At 43.8% G+C, this 18,321-nt stretch overlaps 1 protein-coding gene across 5 annotated transcripts in view; it reads right to left on the reverse strand.

Annotated features, from left to right (window-relative positions):
* Positions 1 to 18,321, reverse strand: part of SUSD4 (sushi domain containing 4) — a 137,125-nt gene that overhangs the window by 43,398 nt on the left and 75,406 nt on the right. For all 5 annotated transcript variants that reach the window (XM_060396339.1, XM_004013618.5, XM_060396338.1 and 2 more), the window contains one exon: positions 16,464 to 16,676. In XM_060396339.1, the coding sequence (XP_060252322.1) occupies positions 16,464 to 16,676 (213 nt within the window). The remainder of the gene's footprint in view (positions 1 to 16,463; positions 16,677 to 18,321) is intronic.

Below are 18,321 nucleotides of genomic sequence, written 5' to 3' on the forward strand. Positions count from 1 at the left end.
GAAAGCCTTGCTGTAAAGAATTCTACTGGATCTAGTTTAAGCCAGCATTTGTAAAGCTTATTATTCATCCATCAGCTCATTCATTCACTGAGTTATTGAGCATTTACTCTAGTCCTGGTACATTCTAGGTGTTGAGGATAAAGAAAAAGTCAAGAATTTTACTCTTGTGGCATCTGCATGGCAGGAGACTGCTAACAGGCAAATTATCAGGTAAGTGAGCTAGAAAATAATAGGCAATGATCACTGCTATGATGAACACATAACAAGGTAATAGAATAGGGACTGACTCAGGGACTCCTTTAATTTGGGAAGACAGGAAAGGGGCCTCTGAGGAAATGACATTTATTAAGCTGAGATCTAACGACAAGAAGAATCCAGTCATGTGTGGATTGGGGAGAAGAGTATTTCGGGCAGAGGGAACTGCCACTACACAGGCCAGGAGAGAGCTCAGTGTCCTGAAAAACACAAAGGAAGATCAGAGTGCCTGGAATATAGTAAGTGAGAGTAAGATGGAAAGCCAGATCATGCAGGGCCTTGTAGATAAGGACAGGGCATTTGTTTTTACTTCAGTGTGGTGGGAACCCCTGGACTTCTAAAGCATGGGCCATGATATGCTCTGTATCTTGTGGGTATGTGCAGTAAGGGACTGGCCTTGCCCAAAGGGGGTTCTAGCCTTTGCCCTCAGCTCCTGGGAAGTAACCACTAAGTCCTTGGAATGTACAATCTGAGATGAGTACCTTTTTAAGTTGGAGTTTAAAGATTGAGGGCAGGAGAAAAGGGGGATGACAGAGGATGAGATGGTTGGATGGCATCATCAACTTAATGGACATGAATCTGAGCAAACTTCAGGAGACAGTGGATAGAGGAGCCTGGTGCGCTGCAGTCCATGGGGTTGCAAAGAGCTGGAACCACTGAGCGACTGAACGACAGCAACAGTGTGATTTGGCCAGCCAGGAAACACTGGCCCATGCAGTTACCAGCTCTCCTTCTGAAAGAACTGGAGATGCACAAATGGTCAGCCACGTCTACATGACCAAGTTCTAATTAAGAGGCTGGACACCAAGCCTCAGCGAGCTTCTCTGGTTGTCAATACTCAACGTGTATTGACACACACTGTTGCTGGGGAACAGGCAATGGTGTGTACAGCGCACTGGGAGAATGACTGAAAGCTCATGCCTGGTGCCTCCTGGACCCTGTGTGCCTCTCTCCCTAGATAATGTTAATCTGTGTCCTTTCACTGTCATACATCATAATCGCGAGTATCATCAGTCCTTCTGGTGAATTACTGAACCTGAAGATGGACTTGGGGACTTCTAAACTTGTGACTGGATTCAGAGTGATAGTCTTGGGGACCCTTGAACTTGCAGTTGGTTACAGAGGTGACGGTGGTTTGGGGGGGAGTCCCCAAACCTTGTATCACAACCCCCTTTTTTTAACTTACTATCTACTAACACCCCTCAGAATCACAGCTGTGTCTCTGTGGTTTTCCACATCGCTACTATTCTACAGAACTCCTGCTCCATGCAATAGTGCTTAGAGAACACTGTTCTGACCACCATCATTTACTTGGAATAGAATCAACTGCAGCTAATGATGTCATCATAAACCAGCAACATGAGAAAAGTAGAGTCAAGAGTTGGTGCTATTTCGAAAGGAGGTGACTGGAGACAGTGGGTTCTTCATAGAAAAGGGGCACTACCATGTGGGTAGTTTTGCTTTGGGAGCAGGGCTAGCTCAGGCTGTTTCTTTCTCCTTTGTACGATATTGACTCTTACAAAAACAGAAGGCACACCAGGACAGGGTACTCAAGACCATGCGGCTCTCAGCTGAATGTTAAAGTGGAATTATCATGAGGTCATCCTTAAAACCGCTGAGAAGAAGGCATGCAGAAGAGAACTGCATGGAGTCATGTTATTATAAATAAGCATGTTTGTGTTTTCCTTTGATCTATAGATTGGTATATTTTATTTATTTGTGGTGGAAAAAGGCAATTAGTATCTGTTATTTAAAGTATTTATATTTAACACTTGGATAGTAATTCTTTCTACAGAAAGAATTCTTAGGTGTCCACTCTGAAGGACTCAGACCATTATACATGTCTTTTAAGCATACATAGAAAATTTACAAAACTTGACCATACTTGGGCCATAAAACAAGAACACATTTCAAAAGACTGAGACTATGGACTATGTTTTCTGGTCACAGTGAAACAGAATTGAATACAGCCATCCCTCAGTATCCATGGGGCACTGATTCCAAGTAAGACCTCCTCCCCCACCCCATGGACACCAAAATCCACAGAGGCCCATGTCTCATACAATATGGTGAAGCATTTGTATACAACCTACACACATCTTCCTGTATACGTCAAATCATCTCTAGAATAATACAACGTAAATTACATGTAAATAGCTGCAAATAATATGATAATATAAAAAAGTAAGCTACATAACGCAAGAAGATATTTTTAGCACATACAAACAATGTAGGGCTGGTATTCAGTACATATAAAAAACTCAGTATATATAAAAATCAATTAGAAAAAGACAACTCAGTAGATAAATGGGCAAGTGAATTGAACAGGCACTTCATGAGAGAGGATAACAAGGTGTTCAATGAATATACAAAAAGGTGTTTAACTTCCTAATCACCGGGGAAACCACACGCTACCACTAAATACCCACTGGTGTCTAAAATACTGATAATGCAAGTGTTGGCAAGGAGTAACTGGGACTCTCACACTCTGTCGCGGGAGTGTAAATTGGCACAACCACTTTTGATAATGGCAATACGTATTAACGCTAAAATACAGGTATATCCTACAATCCAGCATGTCCAATCTTAGGAGTATATCCAACAGAACATGGATATATATATATTCACCAAGAGGTGTGTTCAAGAATGTTCACAGCAGCCCTATTTGTAACAGACCCAATCGGAAAAACATTACATTTTCATTAACATCAGAGTGTTCAAATATTGTCTATTCATATAATAGAACATGACGTAGCAATGCCAGTGAGCAAACTACAGCCACATGCCATAACATGCTTGGGGGCTGCCCTGCTGGTCCAGTGGCTAAACCTCCAAGCTCCTAATGCAGGGGGCCCAGGTTCGATCCCCAGTCAGGGGACTAAATCCCTCAAGGTGCGACTAAGATTCTGCATGCTGCAGCAAAGGTCAAAGATCCCATGTGCGGCAGCTAAGACCCAGAACAGCCAAATAAGTAAATAAATATTTTTAAAAAATAATACATGCATGACTTTAAAAACATAAAGTAGAAGTCCAACACAAAACTATACTTACTTTATAATTCCATGCATATAAACTCAAAACTAAGACAAAAGTAAGTTAAGCTTAAAATAGTACCATGTTTAGGAATGCATCAGGTCAGTTCAGGTCAGTTCAGTCGTTGAGTCGTCTCCAACTCTTTGTGACCCCATGAACTGCAGTACACCAGGCCTCCCTGTCCATCACCAACTCCGGAGTCCACCCAAACCCATGTCCATTGTGCCAGTGATGCCATCCAACCATCTCATCCTCTGTCGTCCCCTTCTCTTCCTGCCCTCAAACTTTGCCAGCATCAGGGTCTTTTCAAATGAGTCAGCTCTTCGCATCAGGTGGCCAAAATATTGGAGTTTCAGCTTCAACACCCAGGACTGATTTCCTTTAGGACGGACTGGTTGGATCTCCTTGCAGTCCAAGGGACTCTCAAGAGTCTTCTCCAACACCACAGTACAAAAGCATCAATTCTTCAGCGTGGGCCCCTAAATGGGAAACCTTGAAAAAAGAAGGGCTAGCTTTGTGGTTTAGAGCTAAGATGGCGCCTGCCAGAAGAGATAAAGGTGCGGCCTAAGTTGGTTGTTAAAACTTTTGATTGGTGCTCTTGATTTCCGTGCAGGTGGACAGCGGGTGATCACCACAGACTCTTGTTACAATGAAGCGCATGACGACCTGCCCTTTAATGTGATTGGTGCAACTATGGTATATTAAGATTTGACCTTTAACGTGATTGGTGCAACTATGGCATATTACAATTTGACCTTTAACGTGATTGGTCCAACCCTCGAAACCACCCCCCGCCCCTTGCTTGCCTATATAAACCAAGAGTTTGTGGCAATAAAGCAGAAATGCTTAGCCGGAACCCCTGTCGCCGCAGATTGTCTCTTGCTCACTGAGGGGCTGGGTTGGCGGACAGCAGGCTCACCTCTCCTCGGGACCCCTCAGCTTTGCTGAGGGAAGTTCCACTGCCTCTCGCTTTCTGCGGAGCGCCCCCCCGCACTTCAGCGCTCAGCTTTCTTCACAGTCCAACTCTCACATCCATACATGACCACTGGAAAAACCATAGCCTTGACTAGACGGACCTTTGTTGGCAAAGTAATGTCTCTGCTTTTGAATATGCTGTCTAGGTTGTTCATAACTTTCCTTCCCAAGAGTAAGTGTCTTTTAATTTCATGGCTGCAGTCGCCATCTGCAGTGATTTTGGAGCCCAGAAAAATAAAGTCAGCCACTATTTCCACTGTTTCCCCATCTATTTGCCATGAAGTGATAGGACCGGATGCCATGATCTTCGTTTTCTGAATGTTGAGCTTTAAGCCAACTTTTTCACTCTCTTCTTTCACTTTCATCAAGAGGCTCTTTAGTTCTTCTTCACTTTCTGCCATAAGGGTGGTGTCATCTGCATATCTGAGGTTATTGATATACTTCCAGATGAAGTGATTACCATGGGAAATTATCACCATGATTCAGGGAAGGGGTTATCTCAGAGAGGCAGAGGGGAGGCAGCGACTGGGAGGGGGCTTCTGGGATACCAGTGATGCTCTACAACTTCACTTGGATAATCAGGACAAGAGTGTTTGATGTGTGATAACTCACTGAACTGTTTGGTTCTATATGAATCTCTCTATATATGTTATATTTTATGAATTCCAAAGGTTAAAGAAACAACAAAATTAATCCAGAAAGAGGAGTAAGGGAATGCACTGTAAAGGCACTGATCTTTCCCAGCTACACTGGGAGCTTCTGGGCCTGACAGACAATGCTTACCAGAATTTTGGGAAATGAACAACTAAACATCTTGGGGTGGCATTAAAATTTCCAAAAGCATAAAACTTTCATTATTTTCTAGAAACTATTTTCTTTTAAAAAAACCTTTGAGGTCTCTTTCCACCTTCCCCAGGTAGACTTTATTTTCAACAGTGAAATGATAGAAGCACTTGGTTGTCAGAGCTGAGCTCACAAGAAAAATAAAAGAATGTCATTCAAATACCAGTCTCATGGGCTGAGGACTTTTGGAAATTCTAACCTACATCTTGATGTTCTACTTGCGGAGTGCTTATGGCAAATATCTCAAGGTGCACGCTGAGGCCTGCCAGCATGAGGATCTGCTGGAGGTGCCTGCTAAATTCAGATTCCTAATGCATAAAAATCTCCAAGAGGAGGCCTGGTGATGTGCATTCCTAACACGCCCTTTGGGCAATTCCCATGAAGTCAAAGTTGAGAACCAATGCTTCATGGATACACAAGGTGATTGACTAGCAGAGGCTCGCTCACATTTAACAAGTCCCCACCATCCTTAGCAGCTATGTCAGAAAAATGTAGTAAAGAACAGAACCCTATCTGAGCAGCTGGAAGGCAGCTCTGTGCCCAAGGCCTCTCCCTCTGCAGTCAGGAGTGGGGTTCCGAAGAGATCTGCATCGTAACAGGACTCTCAAGAGGCAGATTAGGGAGCCACGGTCATCCCCAAACCACTCAAGAACCACGTGAGGGGAAATAAACTTGGTCTGGGATGGGTTTGGAAGGACACCCGTGGGGGTTGCCCTGGATTTTTCACAGGCAGCCAACCTAATTCTGGGTGCAAGCTTGTGAAAAACTGGCTTTCTAGGGAATCTTGGTGATCGACTTGGTGTTTGAGGTTGTTAACAATCATTTTGTGACCTCTACACACGATCTGATATGGCTGCGTACACATATGGATGTTCTGCATTTGCCGAATAATTCTGTGGCTTAAAGCAAGTTCCTACTCCCATGGCACCTGTAAGAGAGGGCGAACTGCAGCCCTCGCACGACACGCGAGATGACGGCAGGCAGCTGGTAAAGTCTGCTAGGATTCGGATTTTCCCTCTGCACTTCCAGGGGGCTCAGCTGTGCAGGCTTATCTGTGGCGGTCCAGCTGTCATCTTGCAACAATGATAACTGATCATTTCTGTCATTTATCTTTGCTGAATGTGCCCCCATCTGACCTGACCTTACTTCCTCTGGATTGTTTTTTCCTTTTAAGTCATGACCACATTTAAGTAAAAAAAAAAAATCTTTTAAAGAACAAAAACTGAAACTCACACTGAAGCCACAACAAGGGAGGGTAGGGAAGCAGTGACTTCTGTTATCAGAAGCATAAATAAGAAATGACAGTGGTCCTGGAGACAGAGAGAGGCAGCCCTCTGCTCCTTCCCATCTTAGAAGACGGAAAATGAGAAGAGATTATCTTAGGGGAAGACATGCAAATACTTGCCCTTGTGGGCATTGCCTGCTGTTTCTGATAACCCATGTCCAAGGCAACAAGAAAGAAATTTTGGATGATAGACACTGTACGTGAGAAGAAAAGGATCCTAAATAAAACATTTTGAAAGCATCCATCTGTTTGGGGGAAGTTTCTGGAGCTGGAAGACAGCTTACCTTAATATAGGAGTAACTGTAAAAAAGAAGTATGACTACCTTGCTTTTGAAAAATGCCTGCACCCTACAGTTTCACTGAATAAAGGAGTCATCTGCCATCTTTACTGCCAGCTTTAGCTCATGAGTCAAGTTGAATTTTTTAATCAAACTTTATAATGTAATATTACTACTTAAACTCACATTGCACCTTTTACCCAGGAAGCTCAAAGAACCTTCTTCACATCAAATTATTAATCTCATAGCAATCCTGGTCAGATCTATGCAAGTCAAATACTTTTGCAAGCACTTAAAAATAATGTTTGCTTAGTGAATTCATCTATTCCCCCCCTCCTCCCAACCCCCCCCCGCCCCCCTCTGTAAGGAGCTGGGGCAGACAAAGGTTCAGCATGGGGTCACAGCAGGTGGGGGCGGGGACAGCGCCCTTGTGCTCTCTGTGACCTTCAGCCACAAGCAGACAATGTAGGTGATTGAGAGAGACAAAGAGGGACAGGTGGCAGTGGTAGGTGAAATCACCCTGGGAGCTTTTAACCATGTTTGAGCTCCCATTGCCTAGAACCACCAAAATAGAATCTCTTGAAGAAAGTTCCAGACACTGTTATTTCTAAAAGTTCCCCAGGTGATGCTGAGATGCAGCCTGGGCTGCACACCACCGGGATGGTGGAAAGAGCACTGAACTAGGAGTGAGGATGCAGGTTCTAATCCTGGTTTATTTGCCATGTGACTTGTGTAAGTTGCTTAAACTCTATGGGCTTTAGTTTCTTTTCTTTTTTAATAACTATTTTGGGGGGTGGGGAGCTACACAACTTGAGGGATCTTAGTTCCCTAACTAGGAATTGAACCTGGGCCTGCAGCAGTGAAAGCACCAAGTCCTAACCACTGGACTGCCGGGGGATTCTCAGCTTTAGTTTCCTTGTTTATAAAAGCACAGCCCCATGGCCAAGGGATGAGAGAAGACAGGAAGGAAGCAGCCACAGGAAACAACTGCCATTGCACTGGGGCCTGCCTTGCCCGCCTCATGCAGGAGAACCACCTGCTTGGACTGGCTGGTAATACATGGTACTGTCTACTGTGGGAGCTGGTCATCACATGCTCATGTGTCATCTGTACCCTCATCTCCCTCTAGATGGAGGGACCTTGCCCACCAGAAGCACTGAGAGGTGGGAAGAGGTTGCTCTAAGGGTTGTCGAGCAAAGCTCTCAGGTACCACCGGAGCCCCAGGGCTGCAGGTCCAGCCAGATCATCCTGCCAGGGGCTTCGCTGGTCCTTCTCAAAGTGAGGAAAGCCATCCCAAGGGGGGTTCTCCTTACAGGGGCAGCGGTTCACGGGCTACACTAACGTGCTTTAAGCGGTGCTTTTTTCTCCTGCTTTGCTCCAGCCAATCACAGAGTGGGGGCATCCTGGGAAAGCTGCCTGCTCAGCGAGCTGGTTCTCAAACAAGCGGCAGTTGATGGACCTCAGCTCTCAGCATCGTGGTCCCAGAGTCGTTCAGAAGAGCCACAGTGGCTTCAAGCTGGTCTGGAATGTGCTCTGGAAGACTCTCACCTGAATAGGCCAACTCCCTGCGAGAACCCAAATCCTTTTTATTTGCTTGGTACAGGTCTATCTGAAATTTACCAGTGCAATCATTAACTATTCACAGAGCTGCTCAAGGGAGAAGGTGAGGAGAAACGAGAAAGGTCCCTTGTACCTTGAAGAGGAGAGGTCTGAGAAGTCCTCAATTATAAGGACCCTCTGCAAAGAAATGTTTGTCCGCTGATGTAGCTGCTAGCTCCCCAGGCACATGCTCGGGAGGAGGAAACTCAAGGGAGATAAGAAACAGGTGTGTTTCTGCACACAGAGTACGCAATCTACCTCCAAGGATGCCCCACAGACACCCTGAATCCACTCAGAAGCTCAACTTCTGCGTCTGGCTTTAAACGATGTCCCAGACACTCTCCCAGGAAAGAGAATCAGAGGGAGGAGGGATTTAGGTGCCACGGGACATCTAGGTAATGGTCTCTCACCCTACCCAGGAACTGCACACAATTATTTAGTTAGCACTCTTGGGAAGTTAGTTCAGTTCAGTTCAGTAGCTCAGTCATGTCCGACTCTTTGAGACCCCGTGGACTTTGGTCATAGCTTTTCTTCCAAGGAGCAAGTGTCTTTTAATTTCATGGCTGTAGTCACCATCTTCAGTAATTTTAGAGCCCAAGAAAATAAAGTTTGTCATTGTTTCCCCATCTGTTTGTCATGAAGTGATGGGACCAGATGCCATGATCTTAGTTTTTTGAATGCTGAGTTTTAAGCCAGCTTTTTCACTCTCCTCTTTCACTTCCATCAAGAGGCTCTTTAGTTCCTATTTGCTTTCTGCCATAAGCGTGGTGTCATCTGCATATCTGGGATTATTGATATTTCTCCCGGCAATCTTGATTCCAGCTTGTGCTTCATCCAGCCCAGCATTTCACATGATGTACTCTGTATATAAGTTAAATAGGCAGGGTGACAATATTCAGCCTTCAGTTCGGTTGCTCAGTCATTTCCGACTCTTTGTGACCCCATGGACAGCAGCACACCAGGCCTCCTGGTCCATCGCCAACTCCCAGAGTTCACTCAAACTCATGTCCATTGAGTCGGTGATGCCATCCAGACATCACATCCTCTGTGGTCCCCTTCTTCTCCTGCCTTCAATCTTTCAGCATCAGGGTCTTTTCAAATGAGTCAGCTTTTCACATCAGGTGGCCAAAGTATTGGAGTTTCAGCTTCAGCATCAGTCCTTCCAATGAATATTCAGGACTGATTTCCTTTAGGATGGACTGGCTAGATCTCCTTGCTGTCCAAGGGACTCTCAAGAGTCTTCTCCAACACCACGGTTCAAAAGCATCAAATCTTCAGCACTCAGCTTTCTTTATAGTCCAACTCTCACATCCATACATGACTACTGGGAAAACCATAGCTTTGATTATATGAACCTTTGTTGGCAAAGTAATGTCTCTGCTTTTCAATATGCTGTCTAGGTTGGTCATAGCTTTTCTTTGAAGGAGTAAGCATCTTTTAATTTCATGGCTGCAGTCACCATCTGCAGTGATTTTGGGGCCCCCAACAATAAAGTTTGTCACTGTTTCCATTGTTTCCCCATCTATTTCCCATGAAGTGATGGGATACCATGGCAGATACCATGATCTTAGTTTTCTGAATGTTGAGCTTTAAGCCAACATTTTCACTCTCCTCTTTCACTTTCATCAAGAGGCTCTTTAGATCTTCTTCACTTTCTGCCATAAGGGTGGTGTCATATGCATATCTGAGGTTATTGATATTTCTCCTGGCAATCTTGATTTCAGCTTGTGCTTCATCCAGCCCAGTGCTTCTCATGATGTACTGTGCATAGAAGTTAAATAAGCAGGGTGACAATATACAGACTTGATGTGCTTCTTTCCCTATTTGGAATCAGTCTGTTGTTCCATGTCCAGTTCTAACTGTTGCTTCCTGACCTGCATACAGATTTCTCAAGAGGCAGGTCAAGTGGTCTGGTATTCCCATCTCTAAGAATTTTCCAGAGTTTGTTGTGATCCACACAGTCAAAGGATTTAGTGTAGTCAATGAAACAGAAGTAGATGTTTTTCTGGAATGTTCTTGCTTTTTCTATGATCCAACGGATGTTGGCAATTTGATTTCTGGTTCCTCTGCTTTTTCTAAATCCAGCTTGAATATCTGAAGTTCTCAGTTCACGTACTGTTGGAGCCTCACTTGGAGAAATTTGAGCATTCGCTAGCGTGTGAGATGAGTGCAATTGTGTGGCAGTTTGAAAATTCTTTGGCATTACCTTTCTCTGGGATTGGAATGAAAACTTTTTCCAGTCCTGTGGCTACTGCCGAGTTTTCCAAATCTGCTGGCATATTGAGCTCAGCACTTTCACAGCATCATCTTTCAGGATTTGAAATAGCTCAGCTGGAATGCCATCACCTCCACCAGCTTTGTTCATGGTGAAGCTTCCTAAGGCCCACCTGACTTCACACTCCAGTGTGTCTGGCTCCAGGCGAGCCATCACACCATCGTGGTTAAGTTAGTTCGTTAGCTCTTCAGTTAGTTCTCCAGGGAACTAGATGCTGCATGCTGCAGCGAAAGATTCCACATGCCACAGCAAAGACTGAAGATCCTGCATGCTGGAACTAAGACCCAGCACAGCCGAAAACAAAACAAAAAACCTTCTGTCCAGCTAGCATAACCAGTGCCACAAGAATGAGATGTATTGTGTATTTCAGCTGGGCCAAGGGGTGGTCAAGTAATGACACGTTTCCATTAATATTGATAATAAATAGGTTTGGGCAACACATAGACTGATTCTTCTCTGCTCCTCCTATGTGATATTTATACATAATACAAATGGATTTGAATTCATTTTATTTTGGTTTCTTTGGGATATTTATTTTTATTTTTTAAAATATTGATTTATTTGGTGGTGCTGGGTCTTCGTTGTGGCATGCACGATCTTTAGTTGCAACATGTGAGATATAGTTCTCTGACCAGGGATCAAACCTGGGCCTCCTGTGTTGGGAGTGCTGAATCTTAGCTACTGGACCACCAGGAAGGTCCTAGGATGTTTGTTTTTTAACAAACTACTTCTTCACGATGTGTAAAAAACCACAGTCTGAATTGCCACAATACTGATCCCACCTCTTTTAAAGCTTTCAGGACAGGACAGCGCGTTTCTATGTCCTGATTTGATGCGTGTTATATAAGTGTCAAGTGAATTTACGCAAAGTCAATCTGCCTTTACCTACACTTTTTCTTATGAAATCTAGGAAAGGGATGTATTAGCAGGGAAAGTGTCCCCAGTAGATGGGCTGAGTGATTTTGGAAAGGAAGAGGCCCAGATGGTGGCTGTCCTCCTGGCCTTTAGTCCCTGTACTTACTATTTCAGCAGCCCTGTGCCCACAGGGAGTATTTTCAGTGTTTTGCCAACCCCACAGTCCCCTCTCCACCATACTGGTCACTTCCCCTGTTCCCTGGACCATAAGCATCTTCGCCCCGACTCAGGGACATGAAGGCTCTGGTCTTACAGAAGCAGCTTGGACAAGCAGAGCTATCTCTTAGGCTGGAGGCTTTGGATTCTGGGAAATTAATTCATTGCCTATATTATCAGTTCTGTGAGTTCAAACGTCTATAAGTGAGTTTGCTTGGAATAAACCACTTAGACTGGAGTAAAGTGAGAAAGGAGATGACTGGTACATGCGGCAGGGTGAAGTGGAGCATAAAAGAGGGAAGCTGAGTGAATGCACAAGAAAATATTTGCCTTAATACCACCTTGCTTCTGTAGAGCACTTTACTGCTATTAAGCATTTCAATGCATTTGAACTTATTTTTCAAAATCTGTGTCTCAGGCAGAACTGGCTGACAGCTGAGAAGACTGGAAGGAGTCCAGGTAACAGCGATAAGACCTGGGCTAGAACAGATGTGTCCCTAAATAGCCATTTAAGTCTGGGAAGACTCTTGGCTTCTCTGAGACTCGGTTTCCCTGTTGATTGAACACAAGCTAAATTAGAATGAGGGCTTGAATTATCTGATTTCTATGAGCCCCTTCAACTCTGAATGTTGATGATGCCATTTGGTATAAAAATGTGTTTTTGCATAGCTGATTAAAATAGGAATTTTGTGATGCAAGGAGTTAGACATAACCTTGTAGAAGAAAAAGTGCTGGCTTAGAACTAGTTACAAATCTGCAGCTTACTCACCAGCTATGTGACTTTGACAAAGTGAGTAAACTTCTCTGGGCCTCAGTTTCCTAAACAGGAAATAAGGACAATGAGACTTGCCTTGTAGGGTGACTGCACATGTTAAATGAAACAGTGAATCTGAACATACTTCCAAACTCTAATGACCTATAAAAATGTGGTAATGTATTACTGTTATCAATATTACCAGCACACACACAAAAATCCATTAGCTCTCTAAGAATTACCTGACAAGGGAAAGCAAATGAATTAAGCAGCCGTTACTATTCACCCGGCATAAATCCTAATCAGAGAGTAAAGGCCACTTACAAACCAGGGGGAAAAAAGTCTGGCTCCTTCCCTCCTCTCTGATATCCATGGAATAGACTTCTATGTACCCCTTGCCCCTGTAAGCCTCATACAGAAGGCTTAGGACATTAACAATGAGGATTCTCTCCATGGCAAGGGCAAAGAAAGTAATCTCCTCATACAGATCTTTCAAAGACCAACAAAAATCAACATTTATATTAAAAATAATCATACCATCATACTTAGAAAGGAAACACTCATTCTTCCAAACTTTGTAATATGTTGATTAGAGCACAATATCAGCTAGCAATGAGGAGTCCTGGACTGTCCTTTGGAAACATCTGATCATATTCTGAGATGCTGAAGCTAAAGATCCAATACTTTGGCCACCTGATGCGAAGAACTGACTCCTTAGAAAAGACTCTGATGGTGGGAAAGATTGAAGGCAGGAGAAGGGGATGACAGAGGATGAGATGGTTGGATAGCATCACCGACTCGATGGACATGAGTTTAAGCAAGCTACGGGAGTTGGTGATGGACAGGGAAGCCTGGTGTGCTGCAGTCCACGGGGTCACAAAGAGTTGAACAAGGCTGAGCAACTGAACTGAACAGAACTGAATAAAAGAGCTGACTCTTCTCTGCCATCCCCATGTACACAGCCCCTCTCCTATGTGTGAGGCTAAGTGTTAAGGGTTATGCACGCTGACCTATATGATAGAAGTCTCTACTCCAACGTGATTTTTCACTCCCTTTCTTGGAATTACTATGTATTATATTGCTACATACAAGGCCAGAAAGAAGCTCATCTAAAAAGGGATATAATTTTTTTTTCCCAGGTTGACCAAGTAACAGAGGGCCTTCAACTTTGGGCAATATTCAGAAAGTCTATTGGTTTTCTTTGTTCTCTGATGTTTTTGAGTTTTTCTGGGTTTTAAGTACTGGGTATCTTAGGCCATAGGTTTTAGCAGGAAAGTTTTTACATACAAACTGAATAATTTTTTAAAATTGAAGTACCGTTGATTTATAATATAGTGTTAATTTCAGGTGTACAGCAAAGTGATTGCTATACATGTATGTTCTTTTCAGATTCTTTTCCATTATAAGTTATTATCAGATATTGAATATAACTTCCTGTGCTATATGGTAGATCTTTAATGTTTATTTTATACATTAAACCAACTTTTTCAAATGAGCTTTTAATTAATAGAATGTTAAAGAGAGCACAACTCACCTGGACTGTATTTAAGGGGAAAAAATAAATTTACTTTTAACGTTTTTAATTCTTCATAGTAATTTTGGCTTTTTAAAAAAAATCTTTATGTCTGTCTTTGTGCCAGTACCATACTGTTTTGATGACTGTGGCTTTGTAGTAGAGCCTGAAGTCAGGCAAGTTGATTCCTCCAGTTCCATTCTTCTTTCTCAAGATTGCTTTGGCAATTCGAGGTTTTTTGTATGTCCATACAAATCTTGAAATTATTTGTTCTAGTTCTGTGAAAAATATGGCTGGTAGCTTGATAGGGATTGCACTGAATTTGTAAATTGCTTTGGGTAGTATGTTCATCTTCACTATATTGATTCTTCCGATCCATGAAGATGGTATATTTCTCCATCTATTAGTGTCCTCTTTGATTTCTTTCATCAGTGTTTTATAGTTTTCTGTATATAGGTCTTTAGTTTCTTTAGGTAGATATATTCCTAAGTATTTTATTCTTTTCGTTGCAATGGTGAATGGAATTGTTTCCTTAATTTCTTTTTCTACTTTCTCATTATTAGTGTATAGGAATGCGAGGGATTTCTGTGTGTTGATTTTATATCCTGCAACTTTACTATATTCATTGATGAGCTCTAGTTCCCAAACATGAACCCCCCTCCCACCTTCCTCCCCATAACATCTCTGTGGGTCATCCCCATGCACCAGGCCCAAGCATGCTGTATCCTGTGTCAGACATAGACTGGCGATTCAATTCTTACATGATAGTATACATGTTAGAACGCCATTCTCCCAAATCATCCCACCCTCTCCCTCTCCCTCTGAGTCCAAAAGTCCGTTATACACAGCTGTGTCTTTTTTCCTGTCTTGCATACAGGGTCGTCATTGCCATCTTTCTAAATTCCATATATATGTGTTAGTATACTGTGTTGGTGTTTTTCTTTCTGGCTTACTTCACTCTGTATAATCGGCTCCAGTTTCATCCATCTCATCAGAACTGAGTCAAATGAATTCTTTTTAACGGCTGAGTAATACTCCATTGTGTAAATGTACCACAGCTTTCTTATCCATTCATCTGCTGATGGACATCTAGGTTGTTTCCATGTCCTGGCTATTATAAACAGTGCTGCGATAAACATTGGGGTATATGTGTCTCTTTCAATTCTGGTTTCCTCGGTGTGTATGCCCAGCAGTGGGATTGCTGGGTCATAAGGTAGTTCTATTTGCAATTTTTTAAGGAATCTGCACACTGCATGGGGATGACCCACAGAGATGTTATGGGGAGGGAGGTGGGAGGGGGGTTCATGTTTGGGAACGCATGTAAGAATTAAAGATTTTAAAATTAAAAAAATAAAAAACTTAAATAAAATAAAATAAAAACTCAAAAAAAAAATAAGAATGTATGTATGCATATAACTGAATCACTTTGTGCAGCAGTAATTAATAGAACATTGTGAATCAACTATACTTCAATAAAAGATAATATCTGTCTTGAAACAAAAATAAATAAATAAATAAATAAAATCTTGAAAATAAAAGTGAAGATAGCAAGTAAACACTTTAGGACTAAGACATTACCATACCCATCCTTCATAATTTTCATAAGGAGGAGCATAATAGATGTTTGATCAGTGCTTGTCAAATTAAATTAAGTTTCATAAAGAAGATATACACTGAATCAGAATAAGAATTTACAAAGCATTATTATAAAAGCTCCATTTGAAAATAAAATCAATAATGGTGTTAAGAGAAAGTGAAACCCACTTCTAATGAACTTGATGAAATACAAGTTCTATGCCTCATGGAAATTTGGAGCTAGAATTACCTCTTGATTCATGCCTATTCCTACTTCAACCTCGCTGATCATCAGAGATATATAAGCCACAATTTGGCATTCCAATTAGTTAAACTCAATGCATTCTTTTAAATTCTAAAAGTATCTTCACAGAGTAAAAACAAACAAGCAAAAACACACACACACACATATATATGAAGTTGTTTCAACCAAAAGCCTTGGGGATAACTGCTTGAAGTAAATGAATATCTTGTCATGATCAATAAATTTAGGGATAACTACTGGAGATAAACATCTACCTTATCAATCTATCATTGCTTGCCACCATCCTTTCTTTCCTTAAATGAATCATGTCTAATGCAGGACTGATAAGGAGTAATTGATTTAATCCTCTGAGAAACATGCATCTTCTGTATCATTATATACAGTTTGGGCTCAATATATTTACTGCATTTTTTATTGAGTAACATGGAAATGGGTGCTGAGTTGGCAGTTCGATAATAAACGGCCCTCATGTTATCTGAGTTGCTCTTTTGCATTGACAAAAATGGCAAGAAATTGGCTTGTAATTGAGACACAGAAGGAATGCTGAGACGCATTTATCCCCTGCCCCAGCCCTTCCTGAGCACGCATGCTTCTCCATCAGCCTGCTGGACCAGCCCTGAAACAGAGAGCAGCCCGGGGAAACGGTCCCTATGGCACACAGCCTCTGTACCCCCGCGGCCATGAGCACACCACAGGAGCAGCTTCCATGAGGTGGGAGTGGGGGTGGAAGGGACCACTTTACCTTCCTGCACACAAACGGGTCTGTCACTCGGGATCCAGCCTAGGGTTCCGTTTAGATGCTTCATACACAGTCTCTTTGTAGAGCCCTTCAGTTTGAATCCGTCTTGGCAGTGAAAACGGGTGACAGAGCTTTCAAAGAAAACCCCTCCGCTGGGCGTCCTGAAGCCATTCTCAGGGATGCCGGGGTCCGCGCACACCTGAAGGTCATCGAACCCTACACGGACAGAGAGAAGAAAAGATTCCTCTGAACACACTCTCTGGATTCCGAGGGTCTTCTAGGATAAAGAGCAGATACTGTCGTCTTTCCGACGCTGTGCGTTACCAAACTCTACCAACAGAAAAACCAACAACGTAAACATTCTAGCGCACATTACTGGCTGCTTTTTGCTCTTTGCTTAGAAAAGCACTCATCAGTGATTTCAGTTCCACTGTCAAGTCAGCCCTTCAGGAAAATTCTAGAAGTAGAGAGATGAGGAAAAGTAAATCACAAAAAGCACTCAAAGCGGTAAACGTCACAACTGAAGCATAAAAGGTAGAAGGGAGCCGAGGAGGGAGAGGTGGTCAGGGAAGGGGGAGATGGAATCTGAGCCCAGTATTGAAGGACCGGTGAGACTTCAAGGATGGTACCACCTTCGCGGAGGGAGGCACAGGGGAGCGGCGCTCGTGATGGCCCAGCTGGGAGACTTCGGCAGGTGACACCTGCAGAGCCGCAGGTGGCCGACAGCGACGCAGAGCTTGCGGAGGAGGCAGGCTGGGGATGCCCACCCTCTCCTGCCAGCTCCTTGCCTGCTGCCCCGCCCCCATCAGCCAGTCCTGGACCATGTTCCTCGTCCTCTGGGGGGCCTTCCTTGTCCCCACTGCCCCCAACCTGCCCCCCTCTTTGTTCAACTCCTGTAATGTGAACACAGGCTTGTGCTGAATTACTGGGAGAACAATCGCCTCATACTCTGGGTTATGAGCCCCGAGGACAAGTTCCGAGATTTCTCACTGTGTATCCCACGGAATCAATCACAGTCCTGCGTAGAACCTGCTCCATAAGCGTTGGATGAGTGAATAAACAGAGTTGGGAAAGAGGGTGGGAGACACACTGGGGTGACCCTAGAAAGCCGGGCGAGCGAGGCAGCCAGTGTGGAGCCATGGGGCTGGGCAGCGGGTACATGCACACAGGAGGCCAGAGGATGGATGCTGGAGGCAGTAAGTGCAGGAGCGAGAGCTCAGGGCACGGCTGGGAGACCCAGGCAATGGTGTGGGTAAGACGTGGTGGGCCTGAGCGCATAGGAGGGTGCTAGAGGCTGCAAGGGGGGCCCCAGAGTTCAAGACATCCCGGTTCAGGGGCCCAATGTGGCCTGACAGCTGGGACGAAGGCCAATCCTTGAAACAAACATGGATGACATGAGCTCGCTGGCAGAGACCAAGGATAAGGAAGGGGTGCTCTGGGTGCCCACCACTCAAAGGGAAGGAATGAAGGAGACACAGAGAACCCTAAACTCCTGTGCACCATGGAGGCCTTCTACTTCACTCTCTTACAAAATCCTTACTGAACAAGTTCCCAGAACAAATACGTGAAACTCCATCGGGACAGGGGTTGGGGTGCCCATCCATCCCCACCCCCAGGGCAGCTGATGGTTCTCCAGGTGGGAGAGGGCCAGCAACAGCCTGGGCCACCTTAGAAAACCCAGCCCAGACCCAGAGGCAGCATCACTGGAGCCCTTGGAGGATTTACCTAATTTCCAGGTGATGCCCAGATGCCGGCCTCAGGAGATATCTGATCTTCTGTGACAGCTGGACTTGCAAAATGCCCTCAGCTGGTAGGTGGTTTTCCCCATCCCAACTTTCATGGGCTCATGAAGGACTCACCT

This window comes from Ovis aries, chromosome 12 (assembly GCF_016772045.2).
Source record: "Ovis aries strain OAR_USU_Benz2616 breed Rambouillet chromosome 12, ARS-UI_Ramb_v3.0, whole genome shotgun sequence".
Lineage (NCBI taxonomy): Eukaryota > Metazoa > Chordata > Mammalia > Artiodactyla > Bovidae > Ovis > Ovis aries.